General features: G+C 35.1%; 2 protein-coding genes across 2 annotated transcripts; both read left to right on the top strand.

The window, feature by feature from the left end:
* Positions 1-1,379: 1,379 nt before the first annotated feature.
* LOC129005536 (piggyBac transposable element-derived protein 4-like) lies at positions 1,380-2,792 on the top strand. Its single transcript, XM_054434444.1, has one exon. The coding sequence runs from the start codon at positions 1,380-1,382 to the stop codon at positions 2,790-2,792; it is 1,413 nt and encodes a 470-aa protein (XP_054290419.1).
* A 9,821-nt stretch (positions 2,793-12,613) lies between these two features.
* LOC129005572 (calmodulin-like) lies at positions 12,614-17,506 on the top strand. Its single transcript, XM_054434487.1, has 5 exons — positions 12,614-12,674; positions 13,059-13,106; positions 14,941-15,115; positions 16,489-16,728; positions 17,225-17,506. Exons 1-5 carry the CDS (start codon positions 12,645-12,647, stop codon positions 17,347-17,349), a joined length of 618 nt encoding a protein of 205 aa, XP_054290462.1. The 5' UTR covers positions 12,614-12,644; the 3' UTR covers positions 17,350-17,506.
* The last annotated feature ends 569 nt before the right edge of the window (positions 17,507-18,075 follow it).

Raw genomic sequence — 18,075 nt, 5'->3', positions numbered from 1 at the left:
CCTACCGGATGTGGATGAGTTAGATACCAGTGACCGCGAAGACATTCCGGCAGACTTTCTACCTAAGGCCCCGTTTATGCACCAAGTGCGGTAGCGGTAGCGACAGCGGGAGCGATTTCTAACACCATTGAGTTAAATGGGGCTGTTTATGCACCAAGAGCGATAGCGATAGCGGTTGACCTCCCGCTGCGATTTCTAATTCGCCCGCTGTGTAGTTAGGAATCGCAGCGGTTGCTTGGACTGAAGCCAGGGTTGCCAACTTGACCCACGCGCACGTGCACTTAGGACAAATAGTTGTGTTAATTATTTGGCAGAGTTTGAGTTGGCAAGACTGTGTCCCCCTTCCACTCTCCTTTAACCAACCGCTACCGCTATCGCTCTTCGTGCATAAACAGACTTATTTACAGCGGGAGCGATTTCTAACACCATTGAGTTAAATGGGGCTGTTTATGCACCAAGAGCGATAGCGATAGCGGTTGACCTCCCGCTGCGATTTCTAATTCGCCCGCTGTGTAGTTAGGAATCGCAGCGGTTGCTTGGGCTGAAGCCAGGGTTGCCAACTTGACCCACGCGCACGTGCACTTAGGACAAATAGTTGTGTTAATTATTTGGCAGAGTTTGAGTTGGCAAGACTGTGTCCCCCTTCCATTCTCCTTTAACCAACCGCTACCGCTATCGCTCTTCGTGCATAAACAGACTCATTTACAGCGGGAGCGGGCCCGCTATCGCACCGCTCCCGCACTTGGTGCATAAACGGGGCCTAAACGGAAGAAGCGGCTGGTGTTTGACTTGGACACATACCTCCCACCTCCACCTCCACCTGTACCGTCGCTGCCCCCTCCCAGAACATCTAGGCCTACCCTGCCCACTCCCAGACCAGCGGCGCTGCCCACTCCTGGACCTTCGATGCGACCTCCTGCCAGACCAGCGACGCTGCCTCCTCCCAGGCAAGCCAGACCAACTACTGCTCCGAGAAGGAGTGAGCCCCCTCCGCAGCGGCATCCAGAGTTAGAGCTGGATGAGATTGGATTGCCGCATAACCACCAAGAGAGCTACGGTCCATCGAAGATCCCCCCGCTGTACAGCCTGTTCCGCCTCGCCGTCAGCGGGATGGTCCCCCACGGCAGGAGTTGCCGAGTGGTCCACCATGGGTTGTGACCCAATATTATCAATAATTTAACATTGTTGATTAAATATTACTCAACTTATAAACTTACGGTTTATGTATTTTTATGTAGTATTAAATTGTGTACCCTCCAGAGCCAGCAAATGACGTAAGCACAAATTTTTTAGTTGAAAATCCTGGGCCTACTTGTGATGTTTCTGATAATCCCTTATCATACTTTTCACTCTTCTTCACTGCCGCCTTGTGGGACTTGATGGTCACTGAGACTAACAGGTATGCCCACCAACGGTTGGACGCTTTGGAGAGGCGTGGTCTGCTGGCCCCACAGTCACGCTTCCGCAAATGGGTTGATGTGACAGTGGAGGAGATGAAAAGGTTCATAGCTATCCTTTTGTCCATGGGCATCACCCGTCGCAAAAATCTTGCAGACTATTGGAGTACCAACCCAAACCTGTACATACCTTATTTTAGCAGAAACATGTCTTTCAAGCGCTTTGAACTAATAACAAGTATGTTTCATCTATCTTCTATCGTTTCTCCACCCGCGGGTCAACCAGGGTATGACCCTTGGGCGAAGATACGGGAGTTCATAGATCAACTGAATGATTCGTTCAAAGCGTATTTTGTTCCAGCCCAACAGGTATGTATTGATGAATCAATGGTCGGCATGAAAAACCGGACTACATTCATTCAATACATGCCTAATAAGCGGCATTCTCGTTTTGGAATCAAAAAATTTGAGCTCTGCGATTCTGCGACGGGGTATGTCATGCAAAGTGTATTGTACAGTGGTAAGTACTTTTTGTCCATGGGGTCAGATCCCTTCACCCATAAAGTAGTTGCATACCTGCTTGGCAAAGCGGCTTTACTGGACAAAGGCTACCACTTGTTCACTGATAATTTCTACACGAAAATTCGCTTGGCCCGCTGGTTGTCCGATCGCAACACCTTTTTGACAGGGACGGTCAACAAGCGGAGCAAGGAATTGTCGACAGCTGTTTTGGGTGCAAGTTTAGAGGTTGGTGAGGCACTGTATTACAGAATGAGGCTTGAACCTACGGGATCAGTCCTCTTTGTGAAATACAGGGAGCGTGCAACCAGGAAACCGGTTCACCTCATCACCACTGCTATACATGCGCAAAACACTGAATCTACCAGTGCGAGTGGCCGCAAATCAACAAAGCCGCTTGTTATCCAGGTGTATAACAAACACATGGGTGGGGTGGATCTGAAAGATAAGAGTGTTTACCATCTGTCTTGCACTCGTACTTCGATCAAGTATTGGCGGAAGATAGTTTACAATTTTACTGACATGGCCATGCTGAACGCGTACTTGTTGTACAAGTGTCAGCATAGCGACAAGCCTATGCCCAGATCTAAATTTGTTGGCAGTATAATTGATCAATTATCTTTCGCTAATGCGGCTCCCCCTCCCTTGCCAATTGCTGGTCCTACTGGTGACATCCCTGGCCCACACGACATTGGTAAATTGCCAAACAGGAACAATCGGGAGTGTGTCGTGTGTATGGAGAAACATGGCCTGAGGCGTCGCACATCTTTCTGGTGCCCTACGTGCAATGTAGGAGTCCACCCTCTCTGCAATGTATCCATGGACCACAATCCAGAGCTGTACAGACGCCGCCATGGTCGGAAGCCTACCCAGTAGAGGATTTGGGGGGGAAAGGGGTGAGTGCAAGTTTTGTATGTATAGTGATTTTATCCAATATGAGTTTAATTTTGTTTCGTTTCCATGTACTGTACCAATTATATAACTTTTTTTGTACTATATTGTATTATTTGATTTTTCCATGTTTCAAATTTACAGCGTCAAAATGATTATGTCGCTAATTTTTTGGGGGTTTTACCGTAAACTGGTAAAAAAATTAATTCATAAATAATAATCACATCTCTACGTAGGGAAATACATTGCCTACATTTTGTATATCTTTGATTGTCTGTAAAAATATTGGTGTAAAAATACTAGGGCTTTACTTAGGTAAATAAGTAAAAAGAAATTGAAATTTGAACTTCTTTACTTTTATCTCAAAATTTATCCAATCGCGTAATATTTATTTTATTTTATTAAAATTCTCTGTTATTTTGTGAACAAAAAGAGTATGCATATGATAGGGTTATCTATTATAGTTTAGACACCAAAACTGTTTAAAGTTACCTCTGCATATCGTTATCAAAATACGGCTAGGCAAATATTTTGGTTAGAAAAATCAATATCTGCTTCCCCTGCCACAAATGGTTATGGAATCTTTACTATATTATATTTCCTCTTTCATATGTATATTTTCTTGTTCAGAAATGTATTTCCTACAAATACATATACCACTTATCATATTATTGTAAATTACAAAACTTAGGCCTAGCTATGAATAACAAATGTTGGCTTTTGTTGAAACAGAAATTTTGTTGTTCTACTCATATAAATTCATTATAACAGTTATTTATTTGTACAATATGACATTATTTCCAATGCATATATTATTACCGTTAGTAATATAACAGTTTTTGTACATGAACTGTATACTTCTGATCTTTTATTTATCTTTCAAATTTACAGCGCAAGTTGGTCGATTTTCCCCGTTTTCAGTATTTTCCCCCAAAATTTGCGTAAAAAAAATTTGTCTAACAAATGAATCACATTTTTAGGGAAATAAACAACCTATACCCTCTATATCCTACAATGTCTGTAAAAAAATTTGTGGAAAAATAATAGGACTCTACTTTTGAAATTTATGTAAAAAATATGAATAAAATTTTGGTTTTTCACATTATTCAAAAAAGTTACCATCAGGGATTCCTTTTATTTTATTTTATTCTAAATCTCCTTCTTTTTCTGAACAAAACAAGTATGCATATGAAAGGGCTATCTCTTATAGTTTACACACTAAAACGGTTTGAAGTTACCTCTGCATATTTTTCTAAAAATACGGCTAGGCAATTATTTTGGTTGAAAAATCCATATCTGCGTCTCCCGCCAAAAATGGTTATGGAATCTTTACTATATTATATTTCTCTATTCATATGTATATTTTCTTGTTCAGAAATGTATTTCCTACAAATACATGTATCATTTATCATATTATAGTAAAGTACAAAAATTAGGCCTAGCTTTGAATAAAAGATTTTGGCTTTTGTGGAAAAAGAAATTTTGTTTTTCTACTCATATAAAGTCATAAACCCTGTTATTTATTTGTACAGTTTGACATTATTTCCAATGCATATATTATTAGCTTTAGTAAGATAACAGTTTTTGTACATGAACTGTATACTTCTGATTTTTTATTTATCTTCCAAATATACAGAGCAAGTTGGTCAATTTTCCCCGTTTTCCGTATTTTCCCCCAAAATTTGCGTAAAAAAAATTTGTCTAACAAATGAATCACATTTTTACGTAGGGAAATAAATAAACTACATTCTCTATATCTTACAATGTCTGTAAAAAAAGTTTTTGAAAAATGAAAGGACTCTACTTTTGAAATTTATGTAAAAAATTTGAATAAAATTTTGGTTTTTCAAATTTTCCAAAAAAGATACCAACAGGGATTCCTTTTATTTTATTTTATTCTAAATCTCCTTCTTTTTCTGAACAAAACGAGTATGCATATGAAAGGGTCATCTCTTATAGTTTAGGCACTGCAAATTATTAAAAAAACCTTTGCAAAATGGCCAAAATAGCCAGGGCGCCGAGCAAGTTTGCATAAATCAGCCAAGGGCGGTCCTAGGAATTGCATGCCAAATTTTAGAAATATGTCCTTGGTGATTTATTAGGTATAAATGTAAAACATAAAAAACTAAATGGCGGATGTATTGCCAAGGAGGAATCATTGAAATAGTACATTTCATCAATAGGGCCTAAAGTGACTCTTTGTGACCTGAGGTCAAGTTTTACGATCGAGGTGAAACCGAGGTCGGAAAATGAGCGAGAGTAAAAAGTCACTCTTTGCCCGTGTGGTGAACTATATTTTCGTCATATTGCATCGTTAGTTAACAGACTAAGCTAGAAATCGAAATAATTGTCATGTTAAGATAACCCCTCAAAACGAATTTTAGCTTGCTTTCAATTCTCTGCTGCTTATTAAGTGATTCAATCATTTCGTCTAATACGATTATGTTTTTTTCTACGCCCGTGGCATTTCACAAGAGAGTTACGAGAGCAAATGTTTAGCGGATGATGTGCCGGGGATTGAACCCGTCCCTCCCGCACCAAAATCCGAGGAGCTAACCACTAGGCTAGCAACACACCCAATATAGTAATTAAAATCCATTTTTAGCCCCTGAGCTGTGATATTAAAATAACTAACTACAATATAAATCACACATCATTTTCAGTAGTATTTTAGACCAGGACAAGAGACAAAAGGCAGGAGTACAAAGGTCAGCTGATAACACCAATACGCAATGAACGATGCAGGATTAAGCTCTAGTCGGCATCCAGTTTAGATCGTGGCAATGTCAACCGGTACCGTGTGTGCGACAGGCCTGTTCGTTGTGTCTTCGTTAGTATTTGTAAAATGTTATTCGAGTTCGTGTTATGTGTTTCAACTATGACGACGCTACTTCAGCTGAATGTTCAACGTCTGACGATGGCATTATAATGCCGAAACGGCCGTAACTCAAGTTACAACAGATTGAGCTGTAGACGAAGGTAAATACCTATTTTTAATTAATATCACAGCTCAGGGGCTAAAAATGGATTTTAATTCATCTGCTAGTCAAGCATTGTTAGCCATACAATACAAGAACATAAAGTTGAAATTACATAACACTGTACAGAACTTAAAATTCAACAAAGAATGTTTAAGACATGGGATAAAACCATCATACATCCAAATAAAGACTAGAAACAGGTCATTAGCTGCATCTAATGTGCTGTAACAGTTTGGTTAAGGAATGAAATAAAACATCTTTACCGTAAAAAGGATATTTTGAATAGATTGTTGCTAAGCAAATATTTGGAACTAGCAAATAGTGTTCACCAGATTACTTTAAATGAAATTTTATTTCAAGTTGAACAATCTGTCACCAGAATTATTAAGTGCAAAAATTCAACTCAAAATAGGAAATTTCAGAAGCTAGTAAATGATCAAAAGTCAAAAGAATCTATAGTTTTGTTCGATTTTGAATTTTACCCAAGGGTAATAAACAATACCAAAATCAAATTTGATGAAAATGAGAAATCAGTTTTAGAGAAGGGCTTAAAGTATAATCTCCCACGACAAGGCCAAAAAGCAAAATTTAATGAATTTATTAACGCTGAATGTGCTATTAAGACAATCCCAGACGAAGATGGGCGCATTTTAGCCCGTGCATTAGTTACTAATAACCTCAATAAAAAACTTCGTAATGACAGTTAAACATCCAATATAACTAACAACATTCACAGAAATGATGCATTAGCTTTGAAAAGCATTAAAGAAAAATTAACTTCTTACAATGCAATAATATGTAAAGCAGACAAAGGTAACACTAGTGTAATAATGTACAAAACAGAGTATATAAATAAGGTTATAGAGTTTATCACCAATAACGGTACTTTCCTGTTAAAGGGAACATTCATTATTATCGATGATTTTTTTCGATATATCGATATTTTTGTTTTCCGATCCATTACAAATTGACAACTGATCTTGTTTAGGCTAAAATAGTCTATTATATGGATTAATAAATGAAAACGTTCTAAGCTAACCTAACATAACCAACCGAACTTGCTGTACTATTTAAAAATTCCTTTTGATAACAGAAAAACAAGTTAAACACGGAATTTTTAAATGTTACACAGCAAGTTTGGTTAGTTATGTTAGGTTATTTTTTTTAGAACAGTTTCATTTCATTATTGTTTGTTGATACTGAACAAAATTTATCGTAGTTGTCTGCTGATATGTTTCAATTTGTTAATATCGATATATCGAGAGAAAAATCATCGATAATAATGAATGTTCCCTTTAACAGGAAAGTACCGTAGAATTGAAAAAAGACCCCACTAAAGTGTACCAAAGGAAAATTAGGAAACTTGTAAATAATAGTAAGGTACTTTTTAGCGACGAGGAAATAAAGCGCCTGATGGTTACCAACCCCACTGCACCAGTGTTGCGAGGATTGCCTAAAGTGCACAAGGAAGGCGTCCCAATAAGACCGTTGGTGGACCACACCTCTGCACCAACTTACTCACTCGCTAAAAAGCTCGAACAAATTTTAAGAAACCAGATCCAATTCCAGAATAATTTTAGTCTAAAAAACATCTATGATTTTATTGAAAAAACTAAAGATTTAAACATAAGGATGCATGATTTATTGGTTTCATTTGATATCGTTAATTTGTACACCAATGTACCGGTGGAGAAAACTTTGGAATTAGTCCAAGGTCACCTGACTTCCAGTTCAAATATGTTGCCAGAAGCAGTCGATGAATTTTTAGCCCTTCTGAAAGAAGTACTTCAACAGAATTATTTTAAGTTTGAAGGAAAATTCTACTCACAATCTGAGGGCCTAGCAATGGGCTCCCCTCTATCTTGCATACTCGCCGACATTTATTTGAATTATATCGAAAATAAATTTATACTATCAGATCGTAACAAACAGAAACAAAAAATACTGCAGTACCACCGATATGTAGATGACACTATTCTTTTGTTTAATGGTAACGTCCGACGACTGGAATTATTACACAAATATCTAAACAATATTGCCCCAAATTTGAAATTCACGATGGAAATTGAGGAGTCAAACAAAATGAATTTTCTAGACCTGACAATAGAAAAATTGGACAATAGATTGGATTTCAGCATTTATCGTAAGCCAACCTCGTCAAACCAAACCATCCATAACACGTCATACCATCCACCATCACAGAAATATGCCGCTTATAATATATGATGTATGTTATATAGATTGTTAAATGTTCCAATGTCAGACAACAATTTTAATAAAGAACTCAATTTGATAAAACACATAGCTCTATCTAATGGGTACAACAGCAATATGATTGACAGGTTATTAAGTAAGATGAAAAACAAAAAGTCTGGAGACGTCCAACCACAAAAGAAGAAGTATGTGTGTGTAGAGTACTCACATTCAATTCAGTACTCACTTACGAAAGAATTGAAAAAACATGGTATCGAATTGGCGTTCAAGACCAACAACAAGACAATTAATAAATTAAACGTTTCTGATCGTGTAATGACAAAAGTGAGGAGTCAGGTGTATACAAAGTTAAATGTGCTAGTTGCCCGTGCTTTTATATAGGAAAAACTGGACGGACATTCGGAACCAGGTACAAAGAACATCACCCATGTCCAAGAGCCGACAAACAAAAATCATCCTTTGCTCAACACCTGGTTGACAAAAACCATGACATGTATGATCTGAACACTGGCCTCGATATACTCCACACAAGCAAGAAAGGAAATAAATTGGACACATTAGAAGAATACGAAATTTACAGAGCCTATACAGAAAATAATTTTGATGACACAATATTAAATGAAAAACTACAATATAAATCACACATCATTTTCAATAGTATTTTAGACCAGGACAAGAGACAAAAGGCAGGAGTACAAAGGTCAGCTGATAACACCACTACGCAAAGAACGATCTAGTCGGCATCCAGTTCAGATCGTGGCAATGTCAACCGGTACCGTGTGTGCGACAGGCCTTACCTTAGGTTCGTTGTGTCTTCGTTAGTAATTGTAAAATGTTATTCGTGTTCGTGTTATGTGTTTCAACTATGACGAAGCTACTTCAGCTGAATGTTCAACGTCTGACGATGGCATTATAATGCCGAAACGGCCGGAACTCAAGTTACAACAGATTGAGCTGTAGACGAAGGTAAATACCTATTTTTAATCAATATAGTAAATTATACCAACGATATGTCGAGCGATCGACAACAATAGGCCTTACCTAACTTGCCTAATAAATACATAATAATAACCTTACCTGATAAATCAATCGATAAATAATTGCGATCAATACGATTGCCACAATCAAATGTACAACTTTTTACAACAGCTAATTTTTACTCCCTAGAGAGTAAAAATGCTACTTTAGACTCGGAATGCATGCATTTAAAACTGCTGTTTTTGCTGCAGTATAACAAATAAGTATTGATCGTAATTTTTTTTTTATTTTGACAAAAAAAAATCTTTTCTAAAATTGTTGTACTTTCTTAAGAGACTTGTATCACACAGTTCAATGTTGTATTAAGTGCAATGATTATAAAAAAGCTTCGGGATTTGTATTTTAAATATAACTAGTTGGTGCTTATCGGTGAAACAACAGTTAAAACTACTTGTGGCTTCTTTTTGATCCTGTAAATAAGAGTACATATTATTTTATTTTTAAATAAAACTGCGCAAAATATAACCCTTTATGTTTTTAATATTTTAAGAGGACTATGCAACATAACCTACACAAACAGAATATTTAACAGAATTTTACAGTATTTTACAGTAGTTTTTCAGCACAAACGTCCACTGATGTTTCATAAATAATATAATAATAATGGTCTATAAACACACAAATAAAATAAATCTTTGTTTGTAAAAAATTAATATATTTTTGTTTTGTGCTGTTCAGACGAAACAGTTTGTCTGAAATTATTTTCGCATGGCGTCACATTTTACAGGTCGGTGTCACATAATTGGTTCAATAACAGCTGGAATTCAACCCAGCTTTTTAACAAAATAATTCAACGAAAAGTTTTGTTTGGCCAACATTTGGTGTTTGAAATAGTAATACAGTACAAAACTAGTAAGTGAAAATTAATTTTAACATTTTTAACATTTAACTGCAGCATTTAGAAGGGCAAAGATATGCTTGAATGACCAAGTTTATACTTTCCGTAGGATTATGGCTGTTTTTAAATTAGAAACTACACAATTGTCATTGCATTATGTGGTTTCCATCCTCAACATGAGACATGCTATGTAATATTTGTATTGCTTTATGACAATAAATATTTTTTATTATTTTGATTTGCTTGGTTTCAGAGTTACTTTACATGTATTAAATATACTATGCTGCTACTTCAAACGAAGGCCGTATGAATAATAACATCGTCGAGTTCAACTGACCATTGTCGGCCTATTTTCAAGGAGCTTGGTATCCTGACCATTCACAGCCAATACGTGCTTAACATCCTAGCCCTCCTGAAAGAAAATGAACCATCCTTCATGACTAGAAGCGTGCAGCGTGATTATGGGACGCGAAGAGCATGCGATCTTGACCTGCCCCGCTGCCGACTCAGTCACACTCTTTTTAATACGCTGCCGATAGGAGTTCGTGCTCTTGACAAAAAGAGATTTAAGCTAACGCTACGCCAGAGTTTGCTCAGTAGACCGCTATACTCCTGGCAAGAAATGTTTGACGAGCCTCTGGTTTTTGTAAATAGCTTGTTGCTATTGTTGCTTAGTTGTATATTATATGTTTTGTGTTTTAAATGTTTTTTAATGTAAATACGACGCAATCAATCTAACTTTGTTGGTCAAGGATGAAGTAACCAAGTATCAAGTATGTAAGTAATTATACACTTCACAATTAACTATTACTCTATCTACTGTAGGCTACTTATAATCAGTGTTCGTCCATGCGAATTGGCCGCAAATCTCACTCCAACGCTTTTCACATTGTCACATTTGCTGTTTTATTGTAAAATTATCGGATTTAAAATGCATATCGTATAGGCCTATCATGGAATAAAAACATATTAGGTCACGCAGCATTTGTTTACAAGTTGCACAATCAACAAGTTGTTGACTTGTCACGTTTAAACTGCAAGAAAATGTGTCTTTATACGTGTAAACTAGCTGTTCTGAATTATACACAGTTTTATTTTAACTACTACGGGATACTGAAGATACTACTCAATTCCCGTATGTAGGACGGGCGAAAAACTCGTTTATATCTTAACTAGCAGAGTACCCGTCCTTGGTACGGGGTTGGAATATAAGTATAAAATGCTTATTGCAGTTATACTCAAGCTTTGCGATTGCAATGGGTGGAGGACACAGTTTGATAAAATTTGCTTTTTTAAATTTACAGTATTCTATAGTATTACACATCTACCATAGCCATAATGTTCTACCATTTTACCTAAAGAATAGAGAAAAATAAATTATCAATTCGCAAAATATCACAAATTATTCATGAAATAAAAAAACATATACATAACTGTAAACAATCCTACTTTGACAGTTCTCATTGCGAATCACAGTTTTTTGTTGCTGCTTAGTTCAAATTAGCTGTTTTCATAAATGCAAAAAAAATATAGTGCTGCACCCTGTTGGTAAATCTTATAACTTTTTAATGCTTTTCCATATCATAGAACCAACTTTTTTAGTTGAAACAGCTGACTAAATTCTTTAATTCCCTTTAAATATGAATACTCATAAGGTTAACATGGGGAATTACAGAGCCACTGGGGCGGAGCCCGAAAGGATTTTTGAGATAAGAATATGCCTGTATGTTAATCGGGAATGTAAGCTATCATCATGCCAAATTTCAGCCCAATCCGTCCAGTGGTTTATGCGTGATTGAACTTCAAACAAACAAACAAACAAACAAACAAACAAACACACAAACTTTCACATTTATAATATTAGTTAGATTAGATAATATTACAAATCTTCATACATTTAAAGGTGGAATAAAATATTTTCAGTTATTTTGACAATGTATCCGTCCCGTTTGACAATTAAAAATAAAAATAAAATAATAAAAAAAGTTTCAATTATACGATTTTCTTTCTCCTATATATTTTTATGAATGTATTTTTTTACACTTTTATTCTCTTATTTCTACAGTATATAATTTTTGTTTTGTTATCTAGTTAGTAATGTTTTACTGTATCATATTTAAGTAATGAAAAAAATACAATGTATTTATCTGTAAATAATTAATGGGAAATAAAATATTATTTAATAAAAAAAAAAAAAATTGCTGAGTCAGTAGTCGGCTAATTGGTTTAATAAACTCTTCGACGTTCTTTCTTTCTTTATGGACTTTCTACAAATGAATTGATGTATAATTTATGAGTAAATCTCACATTTAAAATATTTTTTTATATCTAAATGTGATATAATTTAGTTTAATGGCGAGTCGCTGGCTCAGTCGGTATTTAGTATTGAGAAGAATACTTTAAACACGTTTTTCTTGATAAAAAGTTATTTTTTTTACGTTTTATTTCGAATCTTAAAATAATACTTGGTTTTATCTTCCAGTATGTCACAGACTGTAAATGTAAAAAGTGAAAAATTAGGTATCTAAGTATTCATTAACTTGAATTCTGCTTTATTTTTTCCAAACTATTTGGCAAGTGGTGTTTGTAAGTTACAACCTATAGGTTCTAAAAAAAAGATGTTTTGAAATCGAGCACGATGGAAAATAGTGTTTCATCAAGAGTTTGGCATTTGAGCTGTCAAATCAATCATAATTCAATGTTGTAATTAACTATAATTTACCATATGTAGCAGAACGCCGCTGGTCCACATCATTCCAACTCATCATGCGAGTTGTGACCACGATATTCTTTACTGTAAGTACTATTCCATTAATTTATTTAATATTCCGATAGTTTGGTATTCATACTAAGTAAAAGTATTAGTATCCATCTCTTTACGTGATGATTCTGAATAGGTAATTTATTTATTCATTTCGACGGTAATCGCCATTTTACAAAATAGTACATGAGTGTTATTATTTCAATTGATCAAGTAAAATAAAGAAAGAGAATAGACAACTTCAGTTGCAAAACCAAGTTATAGTTTTGCATGACGTTTTCAAGAGTTCATTATATGCGATCAGCAATAAATAAATATATTATGTATTTACATGTTATGTATGTTAAGACCAGCAAATTTTTATGCTTTCTTGTTTATGATCATTATGAGTATTCTTAAAATGTTTTCTGTGGTTTTAGGTTCTACTGGGCTTAAAAACAATTGAGGCAGAACATTTGGATCTTAAGGTATATAACAGACTATGCTAAATGTTTTCTCACCTTTTTTTAACAGTTACGCACTTACTAAGTTATTTACATACCTACAGTATAGCAAAGATGATTGACTTCGTAACCCCACGACCTTTTGAGTGTGTCAGAAGTTTTCTCCTGAAATATTTTTACCTTTAATTATTTAAACGGGATACTAATATCATAGATTAAACTTACTCATAGATTTTCCATCCATATGGATCAGGAGATGCCAGTTTTTGAGTTAATTTTATGGCATTTCAGTTATACAAAAATAAATAATAGATTTTCCTTTAGTTTTATAACCAAACAGTAAATAAAAAAATCAATCATCAAATAATCCATAAAATAACAGAAGGATAATGTTGTAAAGACTAGCGCTAAAATCTACAATATCCTATATATAATACGAGTAAAGTTTGAGTAATTGTCAACTCGGTCTGGGAATCGGCCCTAACAAAAACGTTTATATTTACGGAATTACTAAGTTCTGTGTCAAAAATAAGTTCTAGACCAGTGGTATAGCCAAGAAAAATCTATTTTCGCCATAATATGAGTACAAACTTTTGAAAATTTAACATGGGCCTTATGAGAAAACATTCCGCCATTATTGTCATTTTGTTTGCATTGTGTGTATTGATTCATTGATTGGCTTCTGACGTACAGTTTTGTCAACTTTTGACAGAGAGAAAGAGAACGACTCGACTTTGCTCCAGTTCATTAAATCGTTTCATGTATAAGAATTTGTATTATATTATAAAACTTGAGGGAGTAATAAGTTTCTAATCCATGAAAACTATTCTTATATTAGTCTCAGCCTCAGCTTTATTACTGTTTATTTAATACTTTTGCCAATATAAACAAGCGAATTATATAGAACATGAGCCCTCATGTTTCTCTCACTGGAGTAATAAGAAGTTTAATTGTACTTCATATTGCAGTTTTACAGCTTAAAATGACTTTCTAAATCATGCACATATTTCTATATAAATGTTGTAAAATGTTTTATCTAGTTGCTGTAAGCTACTATTAATTTAACAAAATACTGTTTACGTATTCGTGAGAATACGTTTATTCATCTTATTTTTTGTATTTTTAATGGTTTTAATAATAATTGTCATCACTAAATTACTCTTTTCGTTGGTTGTCGTGTCATGTCGTTGTCAATAATGTCGTCTGATTCTGACTGATGTTACACTGAATCGGTCATAGGGAAAATAATTACAGTTGTTGTAACCTAACTTACTACTAGAACTAACTAAGAGTGTTGCAATTAGCTTTAAGGAGGTGGTTTAGCATAAATCTAAATGCTGCTGTTTTGTGGGAATGTGGGTGGTTTGAGTCAGCATGAATAACAGTAAGAGTGAGCACAGTGAGACTCCATGCTTCAAGACGGTAAGTCTTATATATTATAATATTCAGGAGTTATTAGGTTTTTTTTTTGCAAAAAAACATATAAATACAGACAGGCGGAAAACTAGGCAACACAGACCCATGTTCCTATGGTGAAATGTGTTTGTGTTGACCTAAGCAATAACGCTGTATACATTTGTCCAGAGAGTTACGGGGCTCCTTGTATAGATTAGTTGAATTTAATCAAACATATTTAAGATAGGTGTTGACGTTATTTAACTAAGACGACCTGGATGATGTATTCCTGACAGAGCTCTTAAGATTGTGACCTATTCGCCGGAACAAGCGTCATTCGCCCTTATATGTGCAAGAATCCCTAGATGAAATTACGTTAAGGCTACACAAAAATTAAATTATTTCATCATTCAACTAATATGTACAAAGTATTTGGCATAAAATACATTTGTTTGTTTGTCAGCCAGATGCGTTGTCTAAAGAGCAGCAAGAAGAATTTTCGACGGAATTGGCCTTTATAGACAAGGATGGTGATGGAAAAATTACAGATGCTGAGCTGAAACATCTTTTAAAGAATCTTGAAATAGAAGTCAACGACGATGAAGTTAGAGAAATGATTAAGTCGGCTGACACTGATGGTAAGTTTAGAGTGATCGTAGAAAGAAATGCAAGGACGTTACCTTTAAATACACAGTAAAACTCACAAAACTCTTACACTCATAGCCGATTAAATTGATACACCAAATTGTCCCACTTTTAACATCCTTTATTTTATTAATAATATCATTAAAGCGTTAGTGCGTATGTAATATGACGTGCACAATGCTCGATGAGAGTTTTACCTGACAAATACGTCTAGTAATAATTTCTAATGATATAGAAGATTGGAGTGTGATATACAAGAAACCTCCTCAAAATCTACGACTACAAGAAAGTTTAATTTTAAAGATGTGTTCTGGGTCTGTATATTATTGTTTATAGAATGTACCTATAAAAAACATTTACATGCAATACCATACACGAAAAGAGACATTAATTAAAAATATTTTGGTGACAAAGAGTAATTAAAAAATCACGATATGTCGGCGGTCACAATGCTACTTCAATGCTATGGGCCGCTCCGGTACCCCCACTCACGGTGGGGGGAGCGGCGTGGCGGCAGCGAACCGTTTTCGTTTACCAGGCGAGCGCAATCCAGTAAGGTTATAGGCCTATACATCGATGGTATTTAAAAAATAGTTTACTCCAAGGATGCAAAAAAGAGAGCTCGAGTGTTTTCACCGGACAGTGCAATGAATAAGAAATTACTTTTGTCATATTTTTGTTACAGTCTAAAGGAACTCTAAGAAAACAACGAGCTTTAGTTTTTAAATTGTATACACGTGAAAATATTGTTTTATTTATTTATAAGAAATTTTGTTTGACTATTATGCAGTTTGTTACAACTGTTCAAAGTAAAGAAATTTGAGTTTTAGTTTGAATGACGTCAACGACAACGTGGCGAACAATATAGGCGACATGACGTATACAGATCTAAATCTCCTCTCACACTATCCAATTTTACTAGTCCCATTGTTAATCTGCTATTTATTTATAACGTAAATATAAATAGACTTTATTTATTATTGTGTTCCTATGTTCTTTTAAAACTTACGACTATTTCCCAGCCTTCAATACATTTCTTTTTACATATTTCTACAATCTTAAAGGTTTCATTAATGTATTCCAACACGTGGCCATATCTTATAGGTGATTCACATCAACCGACGTAAAAGCAATTCTTCCAAACAGTCCCTGTAAATTTTTATGAAAAGTAGTCATTTTCTCAATATTTAGTTGACTAAAGCTAACTGTGCAGTGTTTTCTTGTGTCCATGAGTGGAATACTTCCCTATAAATTGAAGATAGCAGCAAATTGACCGAAACGGCGTTTGCAAATCAAAGAGTGCTTTAGTATTTTACCGAGCAACCAAAATCAAATTGAAATACATTCATAGTACTTTTGAACACAGGGAACGGGCACCTCAGCGTATCTGAATTAATGAACCGGTTCTATGGAAGTATTTGGAAAGAAATCCAAGAAGATGTGCACGAGGTATTTCCATTTGCCGATAAAGACAGAGACAACAAGATTACTTTGGATGAATTTAAAAAATTTATGAAGAACATAACACCAGGTATAAGCGATGAAAAAGTCAAAGAAATGCTCCAACAGGCAGACAGTAGCAATGACGGGACGATAAGCCGAGATGGTGAGAGCTTTCAATAAACTTCAGTTTATAAGATCTTATCTCTAAGAAAATTGTTAAGCGTCCAAATACATTTTCAGTAGTTAGTTTTATGAAATAAGTAGCCATTAAACCTATTTTTCGTATCCACATTTTCATTATGGACATAACTCGAGTAGTGGACCAACAAGAAATCATCACAGTACACCTTCTCTTAACACAACAGGTGGCAGCATCTATAGGTTCTATTTTGGCTATTATTTGCACATATCAAATTCTCTAGATTATATGTAACATTGATATCTCCTATTTGAATGAAAATTCAGCCGTATGCATCAATGCTTGGTTTTGCAATATTTCCCTAAAAATATATTGTTGCTAAGTATTCTTAAATACTGTGGGAGAAGACACCACGCTTCATTTTTGCTTGGATAGAGGAGAGCGTGTCTCGTATGGATAGTTCTGACAATGTAAGTAAATGTTTCCCAAGCGGCTTTTGACATCATTCATTGTGTTTCAGAATTCTGTCATATCCTCCTACGCTATTTTCAACCACCGCCTGCTGAGGACTTACACCAATCGGGACATTCGTTTAAAAAGTTTTTTAGGTGGGCAAGAGGCATTTTCTCTTCACTGGCGCAATAGCTCTAAAGCTAAAAAACTTTATTGTCCAACTTAAAAATTGTTCATGGAAAAAAAACTATTGATAATCGTGTTATACTACTTGTGATTTCCACTCTGATTTCCCTGGTTATGTTCATACATTTTTGTTCAGGTAGGAAAATAAGAATAAAATACGGTAAAACCAATAATTTGAGTTAGTAATTTTGTTACAGCCTTTCTAATACTTTTTCTAATTTAAAGACATGGTAAAGCAGCTCTTTTTTACAGAGAATAACATAATAATAAGTTATGATATAATAATAATAAGAGAATAACGTAACAAAGGGTAAGTGGTTGATTCCCCTGTTAGGAAATGTATACACTAGTGTGTGTCTAAAAACAAGAAGAGTCTATTGGTTGTTGCCTTGGGTTTGCTATTTGATATAAAATTAAAATGATGTAAAATATGTATCAAAAGAACAATTTTACAATTTGACAGTATATAAACTATACTATATAGTTCGGCCGCTTAGAAAACGACCTGCGCGCTAATGCTAAACCAATGCTGGAGGAGGTCGATTTCTAAGCGGCCGAACTATAGTTGTTCTGCCAGTGCCTCGGCACGGGGAGAGAATGCAGAGAAGATATGGTGATTTTTCACCACCTCGTCCAATGCAAACTGATGGATGATCCCATTTGGATATTTTTAATGAAATAAAAAAAATATTTGGCCGATAACTAAAAATAATCATAGTTTTGCTAGTGTCC

This window comes from Macrosteles quadrilineatus, unplaced genomic scaffold (assembly GCF_028750875.1).
Source record: "Macrosteles quadrilineatus isolate MER2022 unplaced genomic scaffold, UCM_ALF_1.0 Scaffold_23__1_contigs__length_1887923, whole genome shotgun sequence".
NCBI lineage: Eukaryota > Metazoa > Arthropoda > Insecta > Hemiptera > Cicadellidae > Macrosteles > Macrosteles quadrilineatus.
The sequence above is the reverse complement of the archived record's forward strand: the minus strand, read 5'-3'. Positions and strand labels throughout refer to the sequence as shown.

Excerpts from the sequence above, each read along its gene's own strand:
- LOC129005536 (XM_054434444.1), top strand. The coding sequence starts at position 1,380 with ATGGTCACTGAGACTAACAGGTATGCCCACCAACGGTTGGACGCTTTG.
- LOC129005572 (XM_054434487.1), top strand. The coding sequence starts at position 12,645 with ATGCGAGTTGTGACCACGATATTCTTTACT. Across the intron at positions 12,675-13,058 it reads TGACCACGATATTCTTTACT|GTTCTACTGGGCTTAAAAAC; the intron begins GTAAGTACTATT and ends CTGTGGTTTTAG. Across the intron at positions 15,116-16,488 it reads TAAGTCGGCTGACACTGATG|GGAACGGGCACCTCAGCGTA; the intron begins GTAAGTTTAGAG and ends TTTTGAACACAG.